General features: G+C 52.3%; 1 protein-coding gene and 1 pseudogene across 1 annotated transcript in view; one reads left to right on the top strand and one right to left on the bottom strand.

Annotated features, from left to right (window-relative positions):
* LOC127474815 (zinc finger protein 208-like) overlaps window positions 1-27,408 on the bottom strand; it is a 1,262,639-nt pseudogene that overhangs the window by 920,877 nt on the left and 314,354 nt on the right.
* The window catches only part of LOC127474819 (zinc finger protein 850-like), a 315,187-nt gene continuing 303,584 nt past the window's right edge, over window positions 15,806-27,408 (top strand). Inside the window, exon 1 of the mRNA XM_051796122.1 lies at window positions 15,806-17,096. Within this exon, the coding sequence (XP_051652082.1) occupies window positions 15,964-17,096 (1,133 nt within the window). The 5' untranslated portion in view covers window positions 15,806-15,963. The remainder of the gene's footprint in view (window positions 17,097-27,408) is intronic.

Here is a 27,408-nt window from a genome sequence, read left to right as displayed (position 1 = left end):
CAGTTGTTGGGGCATCCTGGGCACTTCTTTGGCAGGATGACCTTTCTGTGCTGGCACCTTTTGTCTGGCAGGAATCTTCATTTGGACTAAATTTTTCAGGAGGTGGAACAACCCATTGCAGCGCAGAGCTGAAAAAAGGCAACAGCAGCTCTTTCCATCAGGAAAAAAGTCTGGATCCTTTGGATTTGAGGTGCAGTTGTTGGGGCAGCCTGGGCACTTCTTTGGTAGGATGACCTTTCTGTGCTGGCACCTTTTGTCTGGCAGGAATCTTCGTTTGAAGTAAATTTTTCAGGAGGTGGGACCGGCCATTGCAGAGCTGGGCTGAAAAAAGGGAACAGCAGCTCTTTCCACCAGGGAAAAAAAGGCTGGATCCTTTGGTTTTGAGGTGCAGTTGGGGGGGGCAGCCTGGGCACTTCTTGGGCAGGAAAAGTTTTCCGTGGTGGCATCTTTATTCTGGCAGGAATCTTCATTTGGAGTAAATTTTTCAGGAGATGGGACCGACCATTGCAGAGTAGGCCTGAAAAAAGAGAACAGCAGCTCATTCCCCCAGGAAAAAAATCTGGAAGCTTTGGTTTTGAGGAGTAGTTTGTCGGGCAGCCTGGGCACTTCTTGGGCAGCAAAGAGATTTCTGTGGTGGCACCTTTTGTCTGGCAGGAATCTTCATTTGGACTAAATTTTTCAGGAGGTGGAACAACCCATTGCAGCGCAGGGCTGAAAAAAGGGAACAGTAGCTCTTTTCACCAGGAAAAAAAGGCTGGATCCTTTGGCTTCAGGAGTAGCTTTTGGGGCAGCCTGGGCACTTCTTGGGCAGGATGACCTTTCTGTGCTGGCACCTTTTGTCTGGCAGGAATCTTCATTTGGAGTAAATTTTTCAGGAGGTGGGACCGACCAATGCAGAGTAGGGCTGAAAAAAGGGAACAGCAGCTCATTCCACCAGGAAAAAAATCTGGAAGCTTTGGCTTCAGGTGTAGTTTTTTGGGCAGCCTGGGCACTTCTTGGACAGGAAAAACTTTCTGTGGTGGCACCTTTTGTCTGGCAGGAATCTTCATTTATAATGAATTCTCCAGGAGGCGGGACCGGCCATTGCAGAGCACAGCTGAAAAAAGGGAACAGCAGCTCTTTCCCTAAGGAAAAAAAGTCTGGATCCTTTGGCTTCAGATGTAGTTGGTGGGCAGCCTGGGCACATCTTGGGGAGCAACACCTCTCTCTGGTGGCACCTTTTGTCTGGCAGGAATCTTCATTTATATTCAATTTTCCAGGAGGTGGGTCTGGTCATTGCAGCGCAGAGCTGAAAAAAGGGAACAGCAGTCTTTTCCATCAGGAAAAAAGTCTGGATCCTTTGGATTTGAGGTGCAGTTGTTGGGGCAGCCTGGGCACTTCTTGGTCAGGATGACCTTTCTGTGCTGGCACCTTTTGTCTGGTAGGAATCTTCGTTTGAAGTAAATTTTTCAGGAGGTGGGACCGGCCATTGCAGAGAAGGCTGAAAAAAGGGAACAGCAGCTCTTTCCATCAGGAAAAAAAGTCTGGATCCTTTGGCTTCAGATGTAGTTGGTGGGCAGCCTGGGCACTTCTTGGGCAGCAAAGAGATTTCTGTGGTGGCACCTTTTGTCTGGCAGGAATCTTCATTTATAATGAATTCTCCAGGAGGTGGGACCGGCCATTGCAGAGCACGGCTGAAAAAAGGGAACAGCAGCTCTTTCCCTAAGGAAAAAAAGTCTGGAAGATTTGGCTTCAGGTGTAGTTGGTGGGGCAGCCTGGGTACTTCTTGAGTACCAAGACCTTTCTGTGGTGGCACCTTTTGTCTTGCAGGAATCTTCATTTATATTCAATTTTCCAGGAGGTGGGACCGGCCATTGCAGAGCAGGGCTGAAAAAAGGGAACAGCAGCCCTTTCCACCAGGAAAAAAGTCAGGATCCTTTGGCTTTGAGGTGCAGTTGGGGGGGGCAGCCTGGGCACTTCTTGGGCAGGAAGAGTTTTCTGTGGTGGTACCTTTTGTCTGGCAGGAATATTCATTTATATTACATTTTCCAGGAGGTCGGACCGGCCATTGCAGCGCAGAGCAGAAAAAAATGGAACAGCAGCTCTTTCCACCAGGAAAAAAAGTCTGGAAGCTGTGGCTTTGAGGTGCAGTTTGTGGGGCAGGCTGGGCACTTCCTGGGGCAGGAAGAGTTTTCTGTGATGGTACCTTCTGTGTGGCAGGAATCTTCAGTTGGGTTCAATTTTCCAGCAGGTGGGACCGGCCATTGCAGAGCAGGGCTGAAAAAATGGAACAGCAGCTCTTTCCCTAAAGAAAAAAAAGTCTGGATCCTTTGGTTTTCAGGTGCAATTGTTGGAGTATCCTGGGCACTTCTTGGGCAGGAAGAGTTTTCTGTGGTGGCACCTTTTGTCAGGAAGAATCTTCACTTGGATTCAATTTTTCAGGAGGTGGGACCGGCCATTGCAGCGCAGGACTGAAAAAAGGGAACAGCAGCTCTTTCCACCAGGAAAAAAAGTCTGGAAGCTTTGGCTTTTAGGTGCAGTTGTTGGGGCAGCCTGGGCACTTCTTGGGCAGGAAAAACTTTCTGTGGTGGCACCTTTTGTCTGGCAGGAATATTCAGTTGGAGTAAAGTTTTCTGGAGATGGGCCTGGTCATTGCAGCACAGGACTGAAAAAAGGGAACAGCAGCTCTTTCCACCAGGAAAAAATGTCTGGATCCTTCTGCTTTGAGGTGCAGTTGTTGGGGCCACCTTGGCACTTCTTGGGCAGCACGAGATTCCTGTGGTGGCACCTTTTGTCTCTGAGGTGTTTGTTCCCTGTTATCGAGTCCCTTATGGCATCAATCACAGAGCACTGGGACTGCTCACAGGGCATGATGAAGGAATACAGCAGCAGTGTGGAAAGAGGAGGTAGAAAAATTCAGTTCTGTATCTAATTGCCTTCCTCAATTAGAGAAATTGCTAATCTTGTGACATTATTTTTACTGGACCCTTCTAAGGATGTACTTTTGCCCACACCCTTTGCTCCAGATGTGCCAGCTACACCAAATGAAACCAGAGAGAATCTCAGCAAAGCCAAAAATCAGCTCTTATGGCACTTGGCACTCTATGGGATTTGGCACTGGAGCTCAATCTCTCTGGGATGGCTGGTCCAGAACAGTTCATTTAATGAATGGTGCTGTTGCTGAACTTCCCTGGGCATGTTGCAATTGGCTACTGAGGCTGAAAGATTTCCTCAAAGGATTTTTATCTTTTGAAACTACAGGCTGAATTTTAGGGATAAACTCCAGAATTCTGAAAGTGGAAAGTTGATCAAACAGAAAAGACTGTTTCTTCTACAACAGATTTGAAATAGTCCACTTGTAAAAATCACAAAGCTTGAAGTCTACTCAGCAGAGCTGATTCCTCATCTGCACTGATCATCAGCAACTGGCCTCTCTCCTATTTCAGGGTCTCATCTGTGTACACTGGATTAAGGCCTCCTAACTTCTTAAGAAAAGTAGTGTTATAAGCTCACAGTTCTGGCAAGGTTTCCTTAGCAGATGGGTTGAAAAGCAAAACTTTGTTGCCATGACCAACGAATGCAGAGTCCAAGGTTGTTTGTGGTGCTAGCTTTGCTCCACTCTCTAATAACTTCTGTCCAGATCAGTGCTGGCAACAAGAATTCCAGGTTAACGCTTGTTTCATTTTTCAGGCTTTGCATTTCAAGAATGGGGAGTTGTTATTGGAAACTCTGCCATGGCTGTCAGTAACAGCCTTGGAAAACAGTTTTTCTTATTTCTGAGGGAGAAGTTTCCAACCCAGCTTTGGAGTATGCAAATAGTTGAATGACTTGTTGTACAATTGGAAATAAAAATCAATACATTTGCTCTAATTAATGTCTTAACTTATATTTGGCTAAAGAGTTCTTTTCTTGTTACCTTCTTTAAAAAATAGAACCCATAAGCAGAAAGGTGATCTCCTGAAGTGTTGCAACCTTTTAAGTCCACTTGTTGCCACACAACAATAGCATGCCAATATCACATCCAAAGATACAGAATCTTACAGAGATACACACAAATATAGACCTATACATATCTATGTATGTATATCTATCTACCTATACATATCTATACATATCTATACAAATACACACAAGAAAGTCTGGGGTTCCTGATGAGAGTTCTACACAGGTAATGAACAGAGGACTGGTTTGATGTGTCATACAACTGTGGGGACCATGAATGTAAGCTCTGAGCTTTGCTTTATTGTCCTGGTTTGTAACTGCCTGCCTTCCCTTTGGGGGGAACACAGGCCTCTATTTTGCACAGTCTGTTTTGTTTCACTTGGCAGTGCAGACTAGGGGCAGAAGAGTTTTTGAAGCCAAACAGCTCGATGCAGATTCAGTTCCTTTAGTGGTGCCTAAAACTCAGGAGCTGGACTCCACGGTGCTGGTGGGACCCTCCCAACTCAGCACGGTCCATGATTCCATCAAGTCCAACTGTCAGCCCAGCACCGCCCCAGCAACCCCCAAACCACTAAAGCGTGTCAGCCATGGCCAGATGCAGGCGCCTCTGAAACACCTGCCGGGGTGCTGGCTCCGCCTGGGCAACCCATTGCAGTGCCCGAGCCCCCCCGAAAAACACAGCGAGAAACCTTTGTCCAGGAGCTGACCTGAAGCTCCCCTGCCTCAGCCTCGGGCCACGTCCCCCGCTCCTCCCAGCGCAGGCTCCTTTCCAGCAGCCCCCTCGGCAGAAGGCGGCTCAGGGCTCCCCTCTGCCCCCCCGGCCGGCTCCGCTCCGGCCCCGCTCCCGCCACGGCCCCGCTCGGCTCTGCACGGGGAAGGAACGCGCCCAGCCCCGGCCCGACACCCCCGGGGGCCGCGCACCGGGGGTCCCTGTCCGGGGGTCACTTGCCAGGGGTTGTTCACCGCGGGTCATTCACCGGGGGTCCCTCCGCAGGGGTCACTTACCGGGGCTTCTCCCCCGCGGGTCGCTCACCGGGTGTCACTTACTGGGCGTCGCTCCCCGGGGGTCGCTCACCAGCGGCCACTCGCCGGGGGTCGCTCACCGGGGGTCGCTCACCGGGGGTCGCTCACCGGGGGCCGCGCACGGGGGGTCCCTCCCCCGGGGCCGCGCACCGGGGGCCACTCGCCGGGGGTCTCGGGGCCGCTGCCCGGGGTCTCTGCCCGGGGGCCGCTCAGCGGCAGCGCTCCCGCTCCCGGCCCCGCCCCGCCCGCTCCCACCCAAACCCCACCAACCGCCCCTCTCGGCCCCGCCCCCGCCCCGCCCCATCCCCGCCTCGCCCCGCCCACTCCGCCGCCTCCCATTGGCTGCGCACGTTCGGCCCTGGAGCGAGGAGCGCGCGGGGAGCGTTGCCTGGAAACCGGCCAGGGAATCCCGGGAATCCTCGAGGCGCCGGCGCTGCCCCCCCACTCCTGGAGCAGCGGCCGGGCCCGCCCGGGGAGCGGGCACTCAGCGCCCGGCTGCGGCCGCCAAAACGGCCAGGGAAGCAGGCGCGCGGGAGGCGGGCTCCGGGCCCGGGCAGCGAGGAGCCCTAAAAAGAACAAAAGTGTTGGAAGAGAGGGAACTCATCGCACCGTCACAGAACAGGCTGAGGTGGAAGGGACCCACGAGGAGCGTCGAGTCCAAGGCTTTGCCCGGCACAGCACCGACCCCAAGAGTCACACCGTGTGCCTGAACTCTGCCAGATCACAGCCCAGCATCAGCTTCATGTGCCGTGAGGCCCCACGTGTGTGTTTGCTCCCCGTGTCTAGTGGGAGAGATGACACTCCCTTAGAGTGGAATAAAGATTATCCTAGACTGGAACTGGCAGCTGTGATAAACTGTATCCCGAGAGCATTTAACTGGTAGCAGTTTTCCCTGGGCTCTAGCTTGCTATTTATTATAGTTATTTGCAGACAGGAAAGGGGAGAGAATGAAAAAATCTCTTTCTCCTTGCCCCCTCCACAACAAGTTGGAGGACATGTGGGTGTTGAAACAGAGCTTAACAAACAGTCCAGCCTTGAGAGAGTGGGGAGAGCACAGGGGGGCTCAGTTTAACCGTTTGTCTGGTTTTCTTCCTTTCTGAGGAGGATTTATTTTTCTTAGGTGGGAAATTGCCAGAAATAGACAGCAAAATCAGACTGCAGTTCAGAGATCACACTCTCATCTCCGTGGAACCAGATCAAGAGAATGCTGTGGGTACAGTGAAGCCACCCCTGTACATTTGGGGTGGGCTGGGGAGTGCATGTGAGGCATGTGAGTTGTTGCTCTCCTGTGCAAAAGGTCTATGAGGGTCATGCAGTTACACTGAGCTGGATCCTGCATCCCATTAGGGTTTGTTAGGATACTGTGGGGTTGTTTGTTGAGTGATCTGGCACATTCCAACCTTATGTAGCAGTTTGTTTGGATACATGTCCAGAATGAAGCCAAGTGCTAGAAATACTCAAACACACAAAATATCTTTTATTACAGTGAGAATAATAATAATAATAATAATAAACTTAGAAAGAGGAATTAAAAACTAAAAAAAAAGGATACAAAATAACTATCTTATCGGGTGGTATTAAAACAAATACTACGAACAGCATTTAATACAGTATTAACTAGTGAAAAAGGGATACCAAAAAAGGATCTTAACACAATATTATGGATAACACGATACTGGTTAGTAAAAAGGGAAACTAAAGGAAAAATACCGTAAACATAAAAGGGGAATTAAAGGAACACTAAAAGGATATTAAAAAGTTTGTTCTCTCAGTTGCTTCCTGTCAATAAACTGTGCTTACCCACACAGACAGGCCAGGGCTGCCAGGATCTGCAGCAGCTGGTCGGTGCCTGTGCTTAGCGGGTGTCCCCATGGAACAACACAGTCTCCATGGCAGGATGAGGATCGCTCACCCCAGCAGTCCTGACACCCCATTTTATCAGCTCCACATTACACCACGTAGGGCCAGTACCCAGTATAAGGTGATGCCTGAGTGGCAGCCAAACCCCACCTGTTCATCACCTGATAGCAACAGTCTGTGCATGCCCTGCTGTAGGGCAAGGGGCCAGCGACCCTTGCCCACATAATCTTCCTCTCACCATCATCTTTCTCACCCCTATGGATGACCTCTCCCACTGTGTTTCAAGGGTAGATGTATCTATCTTGCAATATGTAGCCAAACCAAGGAAGAACTCAGCTCTGATAATAGGGGATATCAAGCTGACTTGCTAAAAAGCACAGTGGACCTTACAATTAGCTTGTGCCATGAAGTTACATTGTACCATACTCTGGCTGGTTTCACATCCTAATATGATTCCTTTCTCATGCCTCTATGCTCCATTGATCATCTAATTCAAAAGTACCCCCCTTACATTTGTTTAAGTATAAAATGAACCAAGGACAATTTTTGAGAGCTTTGTGTTTAGATTTCTTTAGTCTGAAGTAGTAGAATAAATGGTCTTGTGTGTATTTGTCTGTATAGAATCATGGACTGGTTTGGGTTGGAAGGGACCTTAAAGAGCATCTCAGTCCACCCCCTGCCATGAGCAGGGACACCTTCCACTAGACCTGGTTGATCCAACCTGTCCTTGGACACTTGCAGGGATCCAGGGGCAGCCACAGCTTCTCTGGGAATTCCATCCCTGCCCCTCCCCACCCTCCCAGGGAAGGATTTCTTCCCAGTCTCCCATCTAACCCTGCCCTCTTTCAGTTGAAAAACCATTGCCCCTTGTCCTGTCCCTCCAGGCCCATATCAAAAGTCCCTCTCCCTCCTTTTTAGAAGCCCCCTTCCCTGGTGGGGTGTCTTCAGCTCCTCCCAGGACCTGTGTGTGTCTGTATCTATCTTGTATCTGTCCATATTTATAGACAGTATATATTTTATTAACATTTCTATCCATATATTTATACATAGATATTTATACACTGTAAATATTAACATACACATATCTATACAATGATGTTAACTTTGTGTCCAGACCTACCCCTTCCCCTCTGTAACTTTTTGGGGGTTTTATTCCTTGGGATTTCCAGGGTCTCACTTTCAGTGGAGCGGATCTTTCCCACCTGGATCTTTGTTGCATCAACTTCAAGGTGGCCAATCTGAGCTGCTGCAACCTGGCCCGTGCCAACCTGTGCTGTGCCAGCCTGGAGAGGGCTGACCTGTCAGGCTCTGTGCTGGATGGAAGAGCTGCTGCAGCTTGGGAGGGCTGGGCTTGTGTTAACAGAGAGGAGCTGGAACAAACAGAGCAGTGTAAAACATCGAGTCCTTAAATATATTCTCTATTTCTATGGCCCAGAAAAGGTCCAGCTGTGGTTTGTCCAACCCTGAGAAGGGCCCACAAGGGCTGCACTGAGTCTGTGACCATCTCAGCCCCAAATCCCCTTGTCCTCCTCCAATTCACACAGCTCTGAGGCAGCACCAGTGTGCAGCTGCTGTGTTTCTGACTGGTTTTCCTCACAGAACCCCTTTCTGTGTGTGTTCCAGGTGCCAGCCTGAAAGGAGTGGCCATGGAGGGCAGTCAGATGACAGGAATGAACCTCCGAGTTGCAACGCTGAGAAACACCAAACTAAAGAACCGAAACCTCAGGGGGAGCAACGTTGGCAGGAACTGATTTGGAAGTGAGTTGAGATTCATTTTCCATCCTATTCCTTTCTATCCTATGGTCAGCTGGTAATTTGGGGGGATTGGTGGCTTTTGGCTGACCTCTCCAGCTTCAGACTCCAATGGAGTTCAGGTAAATGGACTTCCAGTAAAGCTTTGAACAGAGTTCTGGGTGCATTCCATTGACACTTCTTTTTCCTTTCCCCTTCTGAATTGTGACCTATCAGGTTGTGACCTCCAGGAAGCCAATTTGAGGGGCTCTGATGTGAAAGGAGCCATCTTTGAAGAGATGCTGACCCCCCTGCACATGTCCCAGAGCTTCAGATAGGGAAGAGAAGACGTCAAAGAGGAAGGAATCCAAACATTTGTTGTGACTTTCTTCACCTCCTCCCCTTCCTGAGTTAGAAGGAATGGTTATTAGACAACTTCCATTTGCAGTAGTGCCTAAGCAGACTCTTTCTGATCACTTTTGGGGAGGGAATTTTTGTTTCAGAGGTGGAAAGAGAGAGTTTCTCCCTTTGTGAAGAGAGTGAGGAAGTGGGCTGGTTCTGAAACCAGAAAGTGGGGCTGGTTTGGGGGGGAGGGTTCAAGACTTTCATTGTTTAGCATTGCCTGACTTTGGAATGCATCTTCATTTCTAAAGCACAATATATGCAATTCTATTTGTTAAGTCTGTAGCTGCAATATGAATAGAAAATGTTATTGCTGTATAGTAGCAAAGAAAGTGGAGGTTTCCAGGTAGATAAGTGTCTTTACAGTCAGTGTCTTCATTCCTGCAGGGTGTTAATGCCAGGGGTGGTCACACAGTGCCCACGGGATGTGTTCAGGTCTCTGCTGGGGTGGAAACAGTGGGGAACTGTCCTCAGAGGTCCTAAATTGCTGTGGAGTAGTTGGAGTGCAGGGTTAGAGCAGCTTTATCCCCTCAAATGTGCAGAGGAAGCTCCTGCCCCTGCAGGGACCTGCCCAGAGCCCAGATTGAGTTCCCCCTGGAAGATCCCTGGGCAGAAATGGGATGTCTTAGTCAATGCTCTCCAAAGGAGTGTGAAATTGCACTCTCAATCCCAGCTGGGAAGAAAAATTCCCCTGCTTCCACATGTCCTGAGCACTCCAGACTGGAGTTCCTGTAGTTTTTTCCTTCTTTCTTGGGAATTCAATGGACAGAGGAAAACACAGAAGTGTCCCCAAAGCAGAGAGAAGCTCTGGGGCCACAGCACCTGCTCCCCCCTCTTCTCATCCCTTCAGGAGATGAAGAAATGGCCCTCAATGTTTTCCCTCAATGTACTGTGGAAATAGTCCCTGAAAGCATAATCATAATCCCATTTCCCAGCCAGATCCACTTTGGGCTGCCTAAAGTGGCTGTAAAAGCATCTTGCCTGGGGCCAAGTGCCCCTTCCACACTTGCTTTACCTGTGGAAAAAAGCAGGGAAAGCTGTTTTTTGTGTGGGTACCCTTCACATCTCAGTGTTTGTGATCTTGGGAATCCTCTTGGACCTGGAACAATGGCAGATTATCTGTTGTCATGAGATTTGTACCTGGAGATTGTTTTGATCTGTGTTTAAATCTTCCTTGAAAATACCACTGATAGAAAACAATGTAAAAAAAAAAAGGAAAAAGAAAAAAAAAAGACAAAAAGGCCATACGAAGAAAAAAAGGGAGGAAAAAGAGAAAAAGGAGAAAAAGAGAAAAAAAAGACAGAAAAACAGGAAAAAATGGGACAAATAATAAAAAAGAAAGAAACAAGAAAAAAGAGAAAAAAGAAAACGAGAACGAAAAAAGAAAAAAGAGGAAAAAAGGAAGCAGAAAGAAAAAAGAAAAGGAAAAAGAAAGAGAAAACAGAAGGAAAAGAAAAGACAGAAAAACAATAAAACCAAAAAAGTATTATCCTCACTCCGCTCACGTGCAAAGGGCCGCTCTGATCCGCCGCAAGGACTACAACTCCCGTGCTGCCCCGCGCGGCGCGCAGGAGTGACGGCAGACGTTAGGGGGCGTGGCCCCGCGCTGATTGGCTGCGGCGGTGTTCTCTAAAGGCGGTGCGCGCGCAGAGCGGGAATCGGTGATGGCGGCGGGTCCTGCCTTTGTCTGTGAGAGCTGGCGGGGGGTGCGGGAGAGCGGGGTCTGGGGATCCCCTCGGGGGCTGCGGGGAGCGCGGCTGTGGGTGGAAAGGCTGGAGGGCTCGGGAGGGTTTAGCGCGGGGGTTCGAGGGTTCCCGAGGGTCAGAGCGCAGGGCCTTGGAACCGTCTCGGGGGCCGCGGGGCCCGGGGGCCTCCCAAGAACCCGAAGGGTGATTCGATTGCCGAGAAAGTCCCTCGGAAAAAAAAATCAGAACCACCCAACGAAAAAAAGAACCCTGAAAAAAGGAAAAGTGAGAAAAAGGTGAAGGAAAAACTGCAAGGGTCAGGATGATTTTATTGCTTTGGTTCGGTTTTTCCTTGTTCTCCTCCTTCTCAGATTCTTTGCTGCCCTCCTTTACAAAAGGTTCTTCTGCTGTTCTGTGGTTTTGTGGTCCGTTAGGGGCTTTTAGGGGTCCCTAAGGAGGTTTTTGAGGGTCTCTGAGGGGGTTTGGTTTCCTGGGGGGACTTAGGGGGAGGTTGAAGGTCCTTGAAGGGGTTTGGGAATCCCTGAGGGAGTTTTGGAGTCTCTGAGGGAATTGGGAGGTCCTGGGGGGCTTGCAGGGGGTGTCTTTGAAGGAGTTTTCTGGGTTTCTAGAGGGATTTCAGAAGTCCCAGACGGTTTTGAGGGTCCCTGAGGGGGTTTTTGGGGTCCCTGAAAGGACCTGGGGGGTCCCAAGTGGGTTTTGCAGGTCACTGAGAGGGTTTAGGGGGTCCTGGAGGGGGATGAGGTCTCTGAGGGGATTTGTGGGGTCTTTAAGGAGGTTTTGATGGGTCCAGAGGTGGATTTCTGAGGGGATTTCAGGGGTTTTGAGGAAATTTTATGGGGTCTCTGTGTCGGTGGACTGACCCCAGGGAAAGAGGATCCCAATTCCCCCCCTGAGCCTCAGAGACCCCCAACACTCAGCACACAGAGACCCCAGAGGGAAGGGGGCCCGGGGGTCCCCTAAAGCCCAGCAGTGGGGTTCAGGGGGTCCCCCAGCTCCCAGGGGAGGGGTCCTGTTGGTGCCCCCAAAAATCTGGGGAGGGGGATGTACCACATCTGGGTAAGGGGATCCCAGTGCTCCAGTATATCCCAGTGACCCTCAGTATAGCCCAGTAACCCCCTCAGTGACCAGCCAGTGTGTCCCAGTGACTTCCCACTGCCCCCCAGTATGGCCCAGTGATCCTGCAGTGAGCACCCAGTAACCCCCAGTATGGCCCAGTAACCTCCCAGTGTCCCCCTGTGTGTCCTGGTAATCCCCCAGTAACCCCCCAGTCCCTCCCAGTGCCCCCTGGTTCCCCCCACTGTGTCCCAGTATCCCCCAGTAATCCCCCAGTGCCCCCCAAAGCCTCCCAACTGTCCCCAACATGTCCCCAGATGTCCTTGACCTTTCTGTGAGGGGGGGAGGAGTGTTTTTGGTCAGAGGGTCCAGGGGGGGCTCCTGGAGTGAGATGGAGGGTTGGGGACATCAGGGATGGGGTTTGGGGACAGTGGAATTGGGGATGCCAAGGGGGGAACTGGGGACACCGAAAGGGTCTTGAGGACACGAGGGGGATCTCAGGACTCACCTGCTCTTGGTGCAGACCCTCCTCTCCCCTTCTAGGCCCCATTAACCCCCTCAAATGTCCCCCAACTCCCCTTTTTTTCCTTTAATCCCCTCCCCCCCAGATACTTTTGACCCCCCAATGCCCCCAAGACCCTTTTAACTCACCCAAATTCACACAAAGCCCCTCAAAACCCCCCAAGTCCCCATTGAACCGCCCCCCCAGATCCCCCCAAATCTCCCCAAGTCCCCACCTCAAATCCCTTCCAACCCCCCTCTAAGAGGGATCACCTGGCACCCTGGGACAGGAACACAGTGGGCTGTACTGGGGGCACTGGGCTGTACTGGGAGGGCACTGGGGGGGCTCAGGTGTCCCAGGACAACGTGGCCCAGCTCCAGGAGAGATCTGGGGAGCAGTGAGGAGGTACTGGTCTGTCCTGGTCTGTACTGGTCTGTACCCCCAATCCCCAAAGCCCCTCCCCAGCTCCCCCAGGACCCTCCCATACCCCAAAGCCCCCCAGGCCCCCCCAGACCCCTGACTTGGTCCTGCTGCCCCTTGAGCATCTGCAGCTGCTGCAGAACCAGGCATTTCATCAGCAAATGTGCAGGTGACACCAAGCTGGGGGTGTGTTGATGTGCTGGAAGGCAGGAGGGCTCTGCAGAGGGACCTGGCCCAGCTGGATCCATGGGCTGATTGCAAGGGGATGAGGTTCCAGCAGGCCAAGGGCCGGGTCCTGCCCTTTGGCCACAAGAAGCCCCGTCAGCCCCCCGGGCTGGGGCCAGAGTGTCTGGAGAGCAGGCAGGCAGGAAGGGAGCTGGGAGTGGGGATGGACAGGGAGCTGAAGAGGAGGCAGAGTGTGGCCAGGTGGCCAAGAGGGCCAATGGCTGGTGGCCTGTGTGAGGAAGAGTGTGTCAGCAGGAGCAGGGAAGGGATTGTTGGGCTGGAGTGAGCGCTGGTGAGGCCACCCCTGGAGTGCTGTGTCCAGCTCTGGGCCCCTGAGCTGAGGAAGGCCCTGGAGGGGCTGGAGCAGGTGCAGAGAAGAGCAGCGAGGCTGGGGAAGGGAGTGGAGCACAAGTGGTGTGAGGAGAGGCTGAGGGAGCTGGGGGTGTTGAGGCTGGAGAAGAGGAGGCTCAGGGGAGACCTCCTGACTGTCTGCAAGTCCCTGCCAGGAGGTTGGAGCCAGGTGGGGGTGGGGCTGTTCTGCCAGGAAGCAGCAGTAGGACAAGAGGGCTGGGTCTGGAGCTGTGCCAGGGGAGGTTTAGGTTCGATATTAGGAAGCAATTTTTTGCTGAAAGAGTCATCAGGCCTTGGAATGGGCTGGGCAGGGAGGGGGTGGAGTCAGCGTCCCTGGAGGTGTTGAAGGTGAGAGTGGATGTGGCCTCAGTGCCATGGTCTGGGAAGCACAGCGGGGTTGGATCCAGGGTTGGACTTGATGGTCTCAGAGGTCTTTTCCAACGTGGCTGATTCTGTGATTCTCTGATTGCCATTCCTGTGGCAGCACATGGTTGAGGCTCCATCCCCAGGGTGATAGAGATGTCTGTCCATATCTATCTCCAAGGTTAGTCTGTAAATGTGTGGTGTTAGAAAAGCAGGCTGAGTTGTGGGCTGGTTGTAGAAGGAGAAAGAAGCCCAGAGGCCAGTGCAAGCAGGCAGCCCTCAGCTTGCCCATGATGTCCCCTCCTTGCAGGTTCCTGTCCTTGAGCCCAGGCCCTGAGGTGAGGCTGAGAAGTGGCGCGGAGGTGAGCCCAGAGCTGTCCCTGAGGTGAGGCTGAGAATAAGTGCAAGGCAGAGGTGCTGCTGAGGAAGGAGAGCCCTGTGGTGGAGAAGAGGAAAAATTGTGCCCATCCCCGAGCAGGTGCTGTGTCCATCCCCTGTGTGCCAGGTGAGCTGGGGCTTTGCTGCAGAGCTGCGGGCGCTGATTTGAGCGTCTCCAAGTGCTGAGATGGTGGGCACCCAGGAACACCAACTGTGCCTGGCCACGGAGCCTGCAAGGAGGAGCAGAGACAGCGGTGGCAGTGTGGGGGGCCAGGTTGTCCCTGTGCCTTCCCCTGCAGGCCCTGGCTGTCCCTGCTGGCCCCTGTCCATCCCCATCAGGTCCCTGCCCGTCCCCCCGGGCTGAGCTCCCCCCAGGAAGTGCCGTGGAGCTGAAGCTGCTGCCATCCCCCCCTGCAGCCGCTGCCCCAGCCAAGGGAGCAGCAAAGGCAGGGCCAGGAGCAGAGGCAGCAGCAGGGGAGCCCTGGGGGGGCCGGGAAGCTCTTGTGTGGGGCAGGAAAGAGGCGCTGGGCACGAGGCCGAGGCTGTGCTGAGCAGGCCCAGCCCTCACATCCCCCCAACCAACGCCGGCTGCCCGGGGGGCTTGGGAGGGACCCCCAGCCCGTGTGCCCCACACTGAGCTGGCAGAGAGAGCCAAGGGACAGGGCCACGGGCAGGGCCACGGGTGAGGGACAGGCAGGGCCATTGCAGGGCCACGGTGAGGGCACAGCCTGTGGCAGCAGAGCTGCCCAGGGCCGGGGGCAGCCGGGGGTGTTGGTACCAGGCAGTGCTGGGGCTGAGCAGAGCACGAGGCCTCTTGCAGACCCCTGGAGCAGCCTCACCCTGGTGGGGTTACACTGCCCCCTTCTTCAAGGACACTTCTGGTGATTCCTTCTGGGGACCTGAGGGAGGCTCTGCAATCCCATGCATGGGGCACAATCTCCTCTGCAGAGTTTGACTCACTGCTGACTTCGCAGGGAAATCTGGGACAAGTTCCCTCTTTCTGGGCACCCGTGGGATAGGCTGGCAATTCCTCTCCTGCTGTTCCTCTTTCTGCTCTGCCCTTGGGGGTGGGCAGGAGGTGTTTTTTGGGGGTGCCGGGCTGGGTTGGGGGCAGAGCCCCGGCGGTGGGTGGGGGGATGCGGGTCCCCCCCACGGTGGGGGTTGGTGTTGCTGGGTCAGGCCCCGCCGGCTCCATTGTCAGCCTGGTGCCATCGGGGGGGACACAGCGGGTTTGGGGCCCCCCGGGAGTGCCGGGGGTGGGTGTGGAGCCCGGGAGCTGCCGAGTGTGGAGGGCGGAGCGGGGAGATGGCGGAGCTGGGGGACCCTCGGGAGCCTGGAGGGGGGAGCACGGAGAGGGAGGAGCCCTGGGACCCCCAGGAGCCTGAAACGGGAGGCATGGAGAAGGGGAAGCCTGGACACTGGGGACCCCTGGGATCCCCAGAACAACAAAGTGCAGAACCTGGAGCGTGGGAATGTCTGGGAAGGGGGCACCCTGAAGGTGAGAGTAAGAGGAGAAGGGAGCCTTGGGACCCCCAACACTCTCAGCATCCTTAACTGAGACCCCCAGAATTCCAGACAGGGGTAACCCTCCGAACACCAGAGCAGAGAGATCAGATGCGGGAACTTCAGGAGGAGGTTTTTTTGGGCTGAATCTTTATATTTTGGAGTACTTTTTGCCTGAATCTCAAATTTTTGTAGTTTGCAGGAGGTTCATCCTGCTATTTCTGAGAGGTTATTTTGCCTGATTCTCGGTGTTTTGGGTTTCTCTGGGCTGAATTTTGGTGTTTTGGAGGTTTTTATGGTCACAGGATGCCCGGTGAGTTCTAGAGATGGACTTGGGCAGGAGGAACCCCCAAGCCAACACGCTCAGCCCTTGTTTTCCCCCCATCAGGATTTGTCCTTCCCAAAGGTTGGGCGGATGGAGGAGGAGGCTGCGAGGAAGAGGAAGATGCCTTGGGCCCCCCAGGCAGGTGAGGAGGAAGTCAGTGTCCCTTTGGGCGGGTGTTGTGCTGGCTCTGTCAGCCCAGCATGGCCCCGGCTGCAGGACAACCCCGCTGGCGCCGCCGTCCTGCCGGGGCCGGAGTTGGGGGGATGTCCTTGGCCTTCCCTGTGGGCCGGAGGCAAATCCCCTGCCTGTCCTTCTTGCTTCCTGCCCCAGGCCCCGAGCTGAGGAGGGAGAGCCCGGAGGACAAATCCCCCCGTGAGACCCTGGTGGGAGAGGCCGTTTTGAAGGGCTCCCCGGCGCAGGAAGGCAGCGGGGAGGAAAAGGGCCGGAGATCCCCCCGCAGGAGGGGCTCCAAAGCCAGCCCAGGGTGCTCTGAGGAGGAAAGAGCCAGCCTGTGCCGGGAAGGTGGCTGGAACTTGAGGGGGAGCTCTGAGCTGGTGGTCCCTGAGCAGCCTCCCATCAGGGAGAAGCCCTTCAGATGCTTGGAATGTGGGAAGAGCTTCAGGAAGAGCTCCCACCTCCTCACCCACCAGCACATCCACACTGGGGCACGTCCCTACATGTGTAGGGAATGTGGGAAGAGCTTCAGGGACAGCTCCACCCTCCACAAACACCAGCACATCCACAGTGGGGAACGTCCCTACTCCTGTGGGGAATGTGGGAAGACTTTCAGGCAGAGCTCTCACCTTGTCACCCACCAGCACATCCACACTGGGGAACAGTCCTATTTATGTGGGGAATGTGGGAAGTGTTTCAGTAGGAACTCCAGCCTCCATTCTCACCAACTCACCCACACCAGGGAACGGCCCCACCTGTGTGGGGAATGTGGGAAGAGCTTCAGGCAGAGCTCCACCCTCCACACCCACCAGCGCATCCACAGTGGGGAACGGCCCTACACATGTGGGGAATGTGGGAAGAACTTCAGTGACAACTCCAGCCTCTGCACCCACAAGCGCATCCACACTGGGGAACGGCCCTACAAGTGCTTGGAATGTGGGAAGAGGTTTCAGACCAGCTCAGATCTCTTAAAGCACGAGCGGACGCACACGGATGAGAGGCCCTTCCGCTGCACCGACTGCGGGAAGGGCTTCAAGCAGAATGCTCACCTCATCACCCACCGGCGCATCCACAGCGGGGAGAGGCCCTACGAGTGTGGGGAGTGTGGGAAGAGCTTCACCCAGAGGTCTAACTTGACCAAACACCAACGGACCCACCGGTAAGAGAAACTCTACCATTGCCCTGACTGCGGGAAGAGCTTCGGCCGCTGCTTCCACCCCAAATGACCCCCCTGATGGTTGAGGCAACCCCTGGAGTCCAGTGACTGTCAGTCCATCCCTTTCGACCACAGAGGGCCAGTCCCCTTCAGCAGAACCCTTCTTGGGGGTTGTGTGGAGATTCCTGCCTTGGCTGGGGACCCCCCAAGGTCACTGCTGGAGGTTGAGAGCAGAGATCTCCCCACAAGTGTTGGTCTGGGGGAGTTCCATCCATCTCTAATTAAGAATTATTGCTTTTGTGTCAGCTTTAGTAGAATTGCTACAACAATTCCTTTAGTGTATAGCACTGTCCTATCTTATCCTGTGCTCCTGGTTGTTTTAGTGTTTGTATTGTGCAGTAAATAATTCTGATTAAGATCTTTTGTCTGGTCATTTGTAACGCCAAATAAATTTGTTTTTATCAATAGATCTGAATTGCCATCATTAAACCTGGGGGACAAATGCGGTTCAGTCACACCTCTGTAATTCCTCTAAACTGCAACTGTTGGCATGATCCAAGGCTGAGATTGGATCCAGCAGCCCCCAGCACCCCACAGGAAGGGCCACCCCCATTTCCCAACCTCCCTGTGCCAGAAGACCCCATGGGACCATCTGTCCTGCCAGACCAGCCCCCCTTTTCCACCCTTCTCCCTCATCCTCCCCATTTTTTCATTGTCCCTTCAATCCACAGCCCCCCCAAGATTAGTTTATGGTTCCCTATCCCCACTTTTTTCCTCCCTCTCCCACCCCTTCCACATCATTCCACCACTCCCCAGCCCCGTCATGCTCAGTTTGGGGGGCCCACCTTGCCCTTTCCCCACTGTTCTTGTTGCAGCCCGATGGAGTGGAGTGGCCACACCATGGCCAAGCAACTGACAGCCAGGAGCGGCGGCAGCGGGAGAGCAGGAGAGAGCCCCTCGCCGACATCACAGAAACCCCCGAGAGCGCCAGCGGCTGCAACCCCGCGCTGCGCTGAGAGAGCGAGCCCAGCCCGGCACAGCTGCAGCAGCAGCGAGGCAGCCCCGGGACAGGGCGGCGCGCAGGGACCGTGCGGGAGCCGGGGCTGGGCAGCGGGAGGGGCGGAGACGGCCCGGGAAGCAGCGGAGCGGCGGCAGAGCCGGTGCGGCAGCGGGAGGAGAGGGAAGGGTGCGAGGTGCGAACCTGGCCTGCGGTGTCCCCCGCAGGCGGCTCTCTGCGAACCCCCCGCGCTCGGAGCGAGCCGCTGGGAAAGGGCTTGTCCGGGCAGGGACGCCCGGCTCGGAGTCGGCAGCGGCCGGAGCGAAGCGGCACCACCCCCCACCTTCTTTTCTTTTTCCTTCACAGCCCGAGTTAGCTGAATTAAGAGTTGGGTTTAGTTCCTCTACAAGTTCTTTGTTCACATGCCAGTTAAACCTGACTGCTTCAGGCAAACACAACGCTGCCAACCGAGAGGCAGCAGTGATTTTTTTTCCTTTTTTCTTTGCAGCCTGAACTAAGAACTATTCTTTATTTTTTGCAAAGCCTTTTTATTCATGTAGTAACTAACCTAACAGTTTAATTTCAGTGCATGGACACTGGCAGCAGAGAGACAACAAGACATACCTTTTTCCCCTCACCCCCCACCTCCAACTAAGAGAAAAAAAGGGGGAATACAGAAGGGCAGGTTCAGGAAATGGCCTTGCAAGCTGTTTTCTGAAGTTGTTTACCTGAAGTAGCCAAAATTGTTTTGAGATGCAAGCATAAGTATAACAAAGAAATGAAGTTTTTAAAGTTTTTTGCAATAACTATTGACAAGTTCTCTTTAAAATCCAAAGCCTGTTAACATAAGGAGATGTATATTTGCTTTTAAAAATAGAAGGAGTATATATTTTATCTTTGAAGTATAGGAATGTTTATATATTTTTGAATTTAAATTGAACATGAAGCTGAAAAATGTTTGTATTTACAGGAAATATTCTCATTAAACCAGAAATACACGATTAGATCTTACTCATCTGAGGGCGAGACACAAGAATGATAATTTCTCAGTTCATAACCAGAAAACACGGTAACATGAAACTCAAAAGTATGTTTGTGAGAGAATGTACAGTGATGACCATCACGCATGAAAGTTGTGTGAGTGTGTGTATGTGTGTGGATATGTGATATGTTCTGATTTTGCTCACAAATACACAAACACCCTTAGATAAAAAACAGGTAACATATGACCCCGAGTTGAATGGAATTTCATTTGCAGAAATATTTTAGGTTAAATAAAAGTTTTTAAAAAACAAACCCTAAAAACCACTTTCAGGTAGAAGTCAGGAGCACACGAACCCTGAAGTCATCAAGTTATTAAGTTTGATTCAAAGTCATTTGCTTAAAATAAAATATTAGAAGGATAACTTAAATAAGTTCTGATAGGGAATAATGGGAATAAGTTAAGTAGTTTGTTTAAACTAACTAAACTTGTTTAATATTAATCCATGGTTATTTAATTTAGCATTGTTTGGAATTTTTCCTTTTTGCATTTTATTCCTTGTTTACTTTTCTATATCCAACAAATGTTTGATAGTCTTTTTTGATTGGTTTAATGTTTTTAAATATTGGTACTGAGTTTAAGAAAATATTCATTGTAGCATTATTTAGAATTTTTTGTATTCTTTTTGAAAATAGATTTAATAATCTTTCTGATTGGTTAAATGTTCTTAATGTTAGTGTTAAGTTTAAGAAAATAATTTTTGAAGCAATATTTAAGATTTTGTATTTTTGTCTTATATTTAAAAAATGTTGATCGGAGTTTTTTCCAAGTTTTTTGTTTTTCAGAAAAATAAAAAAGAAGGGGAAGATGTTGCATTCCAAAAATTGGATATGAGACAAAGAAAAACCGCTAAGATTAAACAAAGCCTTGGGCTGACAGAGACTGGGGAAAAACCTCCATCTACAGTCCAGACAAGGATGGGGGATAAAGGTTGATGTCATGGATTTGGAATGTCCTGCCCAAGCCTGGAGAAACCATGCCCTGATTTGATCAACCTATGCAGAAGACCCATTGTATTTTCTCCTTTTGTGTTACCTGTCTCCCCTGTAAAATCCCCCAAGTTAAAGTGGGTTTTTCCCACTCAGTTTGGGGTCCCACCACCCCTTTATCCCCTCTGACCCCCCTTTTCCCACCAATCTCCCCCTTCCCACCCCCCTCACCCACCCCCCTCACCCGAGAGCTCCTCACCCACAGCCGGGGGGGCTCCCAGCACCACCAGTGCCCAGAGAAGTCCCCCCAGAAAAGGGGTTGGGTGGAGTCCTGGGTGGGCTCTGAGAATGTTTGGGCTGCTTGGGGAGCTCTGGGGAAGCTTTTGGGGGGTCCCAGCATGTTTTGGAGTGTGCTGGGTGCCTATTGAGGGGCAAAACACAGGCAGGTCCCCAGTCCTGATCCATTCCGGGGCCGGTTCTACCCCACCCAAACTCTTCCCCTTGGGGTCCCCCCAAGCCCCTCCCGCAACTGCCCCCCAATAACCAGGACTGGGGAGAACTGGGAAACTTTACTGTGATCACTGGGAGCAGATGGGTGGTGTCAGAATAAAAGCAGGGACAGGGGGGACACACAACCCTCCCAAAATCTTCATGGGGATGGGAGGGGTCCAGGCTGGGCCCGAGGTCCCGGGGAGGGGCTGCGGCCGCCGCCGGCTCAGGAGCTCTGTGGGGAGAGAAAAGGGGGTGACAGCGGGGTGGGGGGTCCCCGGGGGAGCACAGACGCTCTGGGGGGACACACGACCCCCTGGGACCCCCCTCACCTTCTGGCGCAGGTAGAAGCCGAGCCCCAGCGCCAGGGAGACGAAGGCCAAGAGGAAGCCCCCGGCCCCTCCTTGGCAGCAATTGCTCAGGCTGATGGAGCCCAGCAGGGCCGGGGCCGCCGGCGGTGTCCGATCCCGGCAGGAAGCGGGGAGGGCCCGGCGGGGTCTGAGAGAAATAAATCAAGGCACATCTCTCTCTTTCTTTCACCCTCTGGGCAGTGACCATCAAGAGCTGTCCCTGCTTCACAGCAGAAGCTGCACACACTTCAACAAAGTCTGTGGAAGAATCTGCTCTGTCAAAGTTGGCCCTGGGCTTTTATGCTTATCCAGTGATGGATCTCCAGTCACATATTCCCAACCAGTGAGCAGCTGATCTGTCAAACTCTGCTTCCAAAAGCAGGATGTGTATTGGAAGGTTGGGGAACGAGGCTGGGTTTGGCACAATTCAACACTAAACCAACCCCTTGGCACCAGCAGTAACTCCCCACAGAGAGCTTGCAGTGCCTGCATTCTCCCATCAGATTCTTTTCCAGGTAGAACATCCTGCTACAAGGGGTCTGTTACTACCCACCCAGAAAAGGGGGGGGTAACCAGGTTCTTATTAATAAATCCCTTGGGGTGGATTGGAATGAAATGAAACAAAATAATTAATGTTTGAAAACATATATATATGTAGGGTTTATTTTAGAACACTTTTGTTTCAAAGGTAAACAGGTATGTTGCCATTTTGGGTGTTATCATCTCTGTCTCTCATCTACAGTAATATGGCAGAAAGAGAACCTTTAGGGAAAATGCATATGGGAAAGGCAGGATAAGGGTAAGGGAGAGTAAGGGAAAGCAAAGCTGAGAGTGGAAAGATGTCTACAGTCACCGCCCACGGGGTCCAGCGATGGAACTTGGGAGTTGCAGCTCCAATGTCTGTCAGTTGAAGTGGTGGCCTTGATCCATTGGGGGTGGGGGAGGGAAGCCCCCACACTCCAGAAGTTATGAGTTATTATATCCATGGATAGTGTCCCAGGCCGTGCCTCGAGCCTCCAAGGTCTGCTGGGCCTGCGCAGAGTTCCCGTGAGGGGCCTGGTAAACACGGCTCTTCTCACCTTTTCAGGGCTTGACACCTTCAGCAGCACTGGCAGGGGGGATGGGTCCAGCTGCCTCTTCCCAGCCTGCAAAAGTGCCCTGGCAATCCTAGACTGCATAAATCATTGTGGCAGTTTGAGACCCTCAAAAATACAATTTCCAAGTCCAAGCCCCCCCGCCCCCCAATTTGTTACAGTGTGAGAGGGTTTTCAGACAAAACACAGCTCAGTATGGGGGGAAAGGAATTATATTACAGTTTATTACTTACACAAATAAATACTATAATACATTATATACACAATTTTAACTATCTCTCCTATGGAAAAGCAATATATTTACATTAGATCAAATCCCTCCTTTCCCTCCGATAAAAGTTCTGAAGGGAAGATGAAAAGATCCTTTCCACTTTCAGGGCAGCAGTGTCTCTCCTCTTCAAGACAGCAGTCGTAGCTGGATTTGCCGCTCCTGCTGCCCACTCACAGTGGAGAAAAACTCCCTTGGCTCTTGGCCACAGTACTCGGCCCAGTTTAACACTGTTCCGACTTTCTACAGCCCCAGAAGGGGGGCTGGGGGGTCTTGGCACCCAGCGGGGCTCCCTGGCCCCTCTCTCTCCTCGTGGTCTCAGACCATGGCTGCTGCTCTTCTTTCAGCTACGTAATCTCTTCTTTTCCAGCCTGTTGTGATATGTTTAATTTTGCTGCTCTTCTTTCAGCTACGTCATCTCTTCTTTTCTGGCCTGTTGTGATATGTTTAACTTTACAGGGATGCTGATTGGGTCAACACCAAGAATACCACCTCCTGGGGTTAACCACTTTCCAACTCCAGGGGAAAACCCTTTTTAACCCAGGACAGTCATGAACCATTTCAGTCTCTGACACTCCTCACCTTGGCCAGTCAGTTCTTGGGAATAGCCCTGGCAGCCCAGCCCCCAAGGGCACACGATGTGCTGCTGGGCTGGAGAGGACCCTCCTCAGCCTGGGCAGCAGGGCTGCAGGGGGGGATTCCCTGACCCTCCCCAGCTGGGCCCTTCCTGCCCACCAGCTCCTGCTCCAAAGGGCTCCCACGCACCCCGGGCCACTTGTCCCACTTGGACACTTGAGCTGCCCCAGGGCATCTCTGGGCAGTGGCCAGCTCTGGGACTGCTCTGGCAAGTCATGGCCTGAAGCCACGAGTGTGGAATTTAGGAAATAGTTGAAATCTCTGCAGAACAGAACTCTTGGTGACTGCTGAAGGCTTCATGAACAGCATTGCCACATTTTTTCTTTTTTTTAAATTCATCAATTTTTTGTAGGCAAACACCAGGACTATGAGACCTGGAAAGAGCAGCTTTAGACACGGCCCCGCTGCAACAACGACTTCCGGGATTGAGCAAAGCAGAAAAACAACGGCCACTTGTGTTATTTATTGTAGGGGTTGCCCCCCCTTAGCTGTGTATTTTTCCCGACCCATGGGGGTCCTGGGGGTCAGCCATGATGTTGCCTGAAAGCTGTGACTGCTCAGGGCTGGAGCTCAGCCCCAGCACAGCCTCTCCCAAAGAAGGACAGGGCAGAGGGGCTCTGGGCTGTGGGCAGCGAGGGCCAGCTGGGCTGGCAGGCAGCTCCGGGGCACCTCTGGGGCTGTCAGAGAGGGGCTGTTCCCGGGCCCTTTGGGCTTCTGGGGGCTTCTTTGGTCTGATTCTGTAGAAGAGACACAGAACTGAGGCAAGAGCAGCAGCACTACAGATCCTGGCCCCTCAGATGGACCAAGGCGGCCGCTCAGCTGGGCTGTGCCAGCAGATGACAGCTCCCGGCATGCTGAGGATCCCGGCCCTTCCAGCTGGATCCCCCTGGGTGCCATCCTCCCCCCTTCAGCCCTAAGCCCCCTCAAGACTCCGCCAGCCTGGCAGGGTCACTCAGCCACCCCTGGGGCAGCTCAGGGTGCTGCGTAGGGGCCTGGGGTGCGGCAAAGGCCTTGGGAGGGCTCCTGAGCAGCCTGGTGCTGGAAGAGCTGTTGAGTGGGGAAAAGCTCTTGCTGGTCAGTGGGAGAAAGAGAAAAGGTGACAAAAACCATGGTTTCTGTTAAGCTTGAGCAAACGTTATGCATTTAATGTGACTGAAGGGCTCTGAGGCCAGGCTCTGCGGTGTGGGGACAGGAAAGGGATGTCCTGGGGGCACGCAGGGCTGTCTGAACATGGAGCTTCTTGAGATGTCCCGAGGAGACATGAGAGCAAAGTGGGGCCTGGAGACTCTCTGAGGGCAGCTGGGCGCCCAGGGCTGAGGCAGGCCTGTGTCCCCAGGGACACCCTGCCTGTTCCTGCCTGCGTGGTGGCTCCCTGGGACCCGTTGCTGGGGGCAGGTGCCATGTCAACAAGCACTGGGACCTGTTGCTAGCAGCTGGCAGCATGTCACAGAGGGGCCCTTTGTGACACCCACTGCAGCAGGTGTGCTCAGCACGACCGTGGCCCACGGTGGGTCAGTGTCCGTCAGGACGGCGACCGGACAGGAGAGGAGTGCGGCGCTGGCGAGAAGCCCCCAACTGCAGTCCACGTCTTGTCCAGGACCCCAGGTGGCCCCGTGGGAACTTGGTGTTTTGCTGAGGCGTTTTGCTGAAGCATTTTTGCCTGAGGCATTTGGGCCGAGGCCTTTTGGCCGAGGCGCTTTGCCTGAGGCACATTGCCTTGGCCTTTTGGCTGAGGCACTTTGCTGAGGCCTTTGGGCTGCGGCCTTTTGCTGAGGCCTTTGGGCTGAGGCACTTTGCTGAGGCCTTTTGGCTGAGGCACTTTGCTGAGACCTTTTGGCTGAGGCACTTTGCTGAGGCCTTTTGCCTGAGACGCTTTGCCTGAGGCGATTTGGCCGCGGCTTTTTTCCCGAGGGTGTTTGACTCCACCATTCGGACGCCCTCCGTGGGCAGGCTCCCCTGTGTTCTTTGATTCACAGGATGGAGAAGAGACCCCCCGCCTGCCCCAAGCAGGCCTGGATGGAAGACAGCTCTTCCCAGGAGAGCCGCTCTCCAGGTCTGCAGCTTCCGTCCTCCTGTGAGGTGACCACCATGCAACCCCTGAAACTCGGTGAGTGAGGGGCCCTGTGGGGCTGGGCAGGGCTGGGGCCCACCAGCACACCCTGTAGCACACCGGGATCCCACTTTCCTGGTCAGCTGACTGTGAGGGTCCCGGGGGTCAGCCATGATGCTGCCTGAAAGCTGGGACTGCTCAGGGCTGGAGCGTGGCCCCAGCACAGCCTCTCCCAAAGAAGTCATGTGTAGGTTTGGACCTGGCTTCCCACCAAGTCCCCGAGACCCAGTGAAAAAGCTTACTTCCCAGAGAGAAAAAAAACAAACAAATAGCAGAGCTAGAGCAAAAATATAGATGTACATATATCACAGTTATATCCAGTAAGAATACTCATCACGGCTGGGCTTCGCAAATGAAGATTTGGGGAGGGCACTACCCAAGTTTGTTGCAAGAGCATTGGTGGCTGAAAAGGCCAATATGAGATAGACATGTCCGGTTGCAAAAGGTACAGCAGAAAGACTCCTTAGGTGGTATATTCTGCAGGACACGATTCTTTCTGCGTTGTCTTTTCTCCTCAAGGGTTTTCCCGCGTGCGTTCTCAAAAGCATCAGCAGCATTATAGATGGTGTGTCTCCAGGCCTCCCGACTGGAGGCCAGAGTAGACCAGTGATGATGATCAATATGGCCAAGGCTGAGATGTTGTTTCAGGGAGTCCCTGTATCTTCTCTTTGAGGCTCCTCTCTTGCAACAGCCAGTGGCAAGTTCACCATAAAGCAGGATCTTAGGGAGGCAGTGGTTGGTCCTTCACCCTGGAGATGTGCCCTGCCCAGCCCAGCTGTGTTCTCAGCAACATGGCTTCAATACTTGTGACTGCTGCTTGTTCTAGAACAGATGTATTGGTCACATAATCTGACCAGTGGATGTTTAGGATTGTTCAGAGGCAGCATTGTTGGAAGCGTTCCAGGAGTCGCAGGTGGTGGCGGTAGATGACCCAGGATTCAGATCCGTACAAGAGAGTAGACAGCACTGTGGCTCTGTAAACACTGATCTCTGTACTTTTCTTCAGGTATTTGTTTCACCAAACTCTTTTATGAAGCTTTCCAAAAGCACTATATGCCTTTGCTAACCTGTTGTCTATCTCCCCATCAATCTTACCATCCGAGGAGATGAGGCTACCTAGGTATGCTGGGTTGTATCTGCTCCCAAATCACAGCCAGGGACAGTTTCACAAAGGTGCAGAAGGAGGGTTTGAGGTACAATTGAAGAGCTGAGTTCAAGGAATGTGGATGCATTTTTCTGGTGCTGGTTGAGCAGCCTGGGTCCATCAGAGTGATGTCAGACAAAATAACTTTGCTCCTGCAGGATTCTGTGTGTGGAATGTGTGAAATGTGGTTGTTCTTCTGGCAGGATAAGAAGTTTTGCCTTCATTGCTGTATCTAAAACGGGGTCTGAGGCTTGTGTAAACTTGAGTGAAATCCAAAGTGAATCCATCAGGCTCCATGAAACCATTCCACCTTCACCCTGCTGGAGTCTGTCCGGGTGCTCTGGTGCTGTGGCACGGTGTCATCCAGGGAGAATTTGAGCAATAAGGAACTGGGCTACAAGGCAGGTTTACAAAGAGTTTTACAAAACTGCCCCCCCTCCACAAAACCTCAGAAAATAAGTTTGTCATCTGTTACCAGAAGAATCACTGAAAACACCCTTTGTGCCACTCTGTGAACACCAAAATAATGGAATGGAGTGGACCTGCACCATAAGTAAATCAGAGATTGTTTGTAGGAATCCCCAAATCAGAAGAAAATCCAGATCCCTCATCTGTGGTAAAATGTCCTGTGAGCAGGACTGAAATGTGCTGCACACACACGTGTTAGAGCACATCATGGAAATAGGGGAGATTGGAAAACGGTTTTCAGATTTAATAACATTTCAATTCTAACAGCTCATTTAAAACTTGAAAAAAAATGTGTAAATCCAAGGAGTTTCCCTTAAAAAATAATTAAAACGTTGCTTTTCTAGGGTTTTTGTAATTCTGTCTTATCTAGGTTTTGTAGAGGACTCAGATGTGAATATTCAATCTGCTACCTGTGACAATGCCTGACTTCACTTGCAATATTTTTAATAGTTATACACTGTTTAATCTTATTCTCATACCTGTGATCTTAGACTTGTGTGATTCTGCTGTTGTTTGTAACAGAGAATTTCCTCTGACTTCCCTGTGAGAGCTCTCCATGGAATGAACAGTAGTAATAACATTAACCATTTATAGAGGGCTTTATATGTTTGAAATACAGGTTAATCTTTAAATGAGCTCAACTTTGCTCTCAGATATGTGAGGGAACTCTTCATTGGTTTGAAAAAAATTGTTACCTGACATGCAATTTTCTTTTTTTTTCTAGTCTTACTGGGTATTTTGGAAAGGGTTTCTTTATTTTTGTAGGGCAGAATATTGTCTTATCTTAA

This window comes from Manacus candei, unplaced genomic scaffold (genome assembly GCF_025592945.1).
Source record: "Manacus candei isolate 608988 ecotype Guabito, Panama unplaced genomic scaffold, ASM2559294v1 h1tg000045l, whole genome shotgun sequence".
Classification (NCBI taxonomy): Eukaryota; Metazoa; Chordata; class Aves; order Passeriformes; family Pipridae; genus Manacus; species Manacus candei.
Note: the sequence above shows the minus strand (reverse complement) of the source record. Positions and strands in the feature narration are given on the sequence as shown.